The following is a 2120-nucleotide window of genomic DNA, read 5'->3' as shown; positions in this document are numbered from 1 at the left end:
TGGGCCTCTCAGGCATTTTGAACTGAGCGACCGGAATGACCCTCAGGAGGTGGCCAAGCTCTTCTCAGTGCCTGACTTCGTGGGCGACGCGTGCAAGGCCATTGCATCCCGTGTGCGGGGGGCTGTGGCCTCCGTCAGCTTCGATGACTTCCATAAGAACTCGGCCCGCATCATCCGTGCTGCTGTCTTTGGCTTTGAGACCTCCGAAGCCAGGGGCCCTGATGGCTTGGCCATGCCCAGGCCCAGGGACCGGGCCCTCTTCCCCCAAAATGGGCTGGTGGTCAGCAGCGTAGATGTGCAGTCGGTGGAGCCTGTGGACCAACGGACCCGGGATGCCTTACAGCGCAGCGTCCAGCTGGCCATTGAGATCACCACCAACTCCCAGGAGGCAGCGGCCAAGTGAGTGACACCTGGGGTCTCGGCTGCCCAGACGGTGTCCTTGGGGTCTCGATCTCACTGTGCGACAGGCAGGCCGTAGGTACGCTCTCGCTGGTCAAGGGAAGGTATGGGCTCCCTTGGATAACGGGGCATCCAGATGGTCACCTGCTGCCATCCTTGCCCCCAAGGAGTTGGTTCTGTACCCAACGGATAGTATGGCCTACTGAAACTATGACTTGGGTGCCACCCTGCCCCGCAGCCTTGCTTGTGAGAAGACCCAAGGTCTTCCTGTGGCTGTCCGTGCTCTCTGGGGTCTAGCCCAAAAGCCCACACCCCACTTGGCCCTCTGCTTACTGGGGACCATTGCAGCCCTTCTCAAATGCACATCTTCAACCTTTCGCAGTAGCCACTGCTGCCTATTCCAAGGCAGCTCTTCCTTGGCGAGCCTTGCTCTTTCTGCCCTGACCGCGTAGGCACCCTCTTAGCTGGCTCATGCCTCTCACCACTTCCAGGAAGCTCATGCGGTGTGATATCATCGCTGGTCATGTGGTCACTGGAGGGTCCTTTGGATGAAAGCAGGGCCAAGTGTTCGCCTGTTTCCTGAGGCCTCGGGCTGCCCGCTGCCTGCAGTGGCAAGAGCCACGCTGAGCCCAGGTGTACATTGAATGCCTCTCGGGGACAGCGAGGGCCTGTCCTGGGCTCGCTAGAGCCTGCTGGCCTCTGCACATGGCACAGCTCTCCCAGCGCTGGCCCACACGAGTCTTACCTCTCCCTGCCTTCTCTCCTCCAGGCATGAGGCTCAGAGGCTGGAGCAAGAAGCCCGTGGACGGCTGGAACGGCAGAAGATCCTCGACCAGTCAGAAGCCGAGAAGGCGCGCAAGCAACTCTTGGAGCTTGAGGCCATGAGGTGAGCGGAGAACAAGAAGGGGAAGTCTTGTGGGGAGGGCGAGGGTCCTGGGAGAGCTACTGGTGGGGGCAATGGTGGGCATGTGGGAGAAAGGAAGACAGACAGACAGAGGGACGGACAGAGCACCCATGTGCTGTAGAGTGTAGAGAAAGCCTCGGGGGCAGGGCTTCCTCCTGGGTCTCACCTGCCTCGGCCTCCCCTCTACCCCCAACAGCGTGGCTGTGGAGAGCACTGGGTCTGCCAAGGCTGAGGCTGAGTCACGGGCGGAGGCTGCGCGGATTGAGGGAGAAGGTTCCGTGCTGCAGGCCAGGTTGAAGGCGCAGGCCCTGGCCATTGAGACGGTGAGAGGGGCTACCGGGGAAGGGCGTGGCCATCCCTGAAGGCCATTAGGGTCCCGAGTGCCCCACTCGGAAGCCTGTGAGTTCATGGCAGTTCTTTGCCTCGCAGCAGCGTATCTACTACCTTCCCCGAAGGCAAGGATTATTGCGCCCACTCTACAGAAGTGAGCCCCCAGGTTGGCCCCTTTGTGCCACCTGGTGCACGTGTTTTATGCATGGCCTTATTATTTCTTACTTGAGATCCTCCTGGAGGCTGGGGTATAGCTCAGTGGCAGAGTGCTTGCCTAGCACTCAGGAGGCCCCGGGCTCCGTTCTGCACCTTGGAAGGAAAAGGACTTCCATTACCATAGGTTTCACCCTTGCGGAGGGACCCAGCTCTACGGCCATTACGGCCACTGGATGGACAGTGGTGTACCCGGGCTGTTCACCCTGCTGGCTGAGTCTGCAGCTCCGGGCCAGGCTTGGTGGCTCCAGTGACTCGCTGGGTGGTTTCAGAG

General features: G+C 60.7%; 1 protein-coding gene across 1 annotated transcript in view; it reads left to right on the top strand.

Annotated features, from left to right (window-relative positions):
* Positions 1-2120, top strand: part of Mvp (major vault protein) — a 33558-nt gene that overhangs the window by 30464 nt on the left and 974 nt on the right. The window contains exons 12-15 of the mRNA XM_023709836.1: positions 13-399; positions 1169-1285; positions 1500-1654; positions 1991-2082. Coding sequence (XP_023565604.1) covers positions 13-399; positions 1169-1285; positions 1500-1654; positions 1991-2082 — 751 coding nt within the window. The remainder of the gene's footprint in view (positions 1-12; positions 400-1168; positions 1286-1499; positions 1655-1990; positions 2083-2120) is intronic.

The sequence above is a fragment of the Octodon degus genome, unplaced genomic scaffold, assembly GCF_000260255.1.
Source record: "Octodon degus isolate 3935 unplaced genomic scaffold, OctDeg1.0 scaffold00001, whole genome shotgun sequence".
Taxonomy (NCBI): Eukaryota; Metazoa; Chordata; class Mammalia; order Rodentia; family Octodontidae; genus Octodon; species Octodon degus.
Note: the sequence above shows the minus strand (reverse complement) of the source record. Positions and strands in the feature narration are given on the sequence as shown.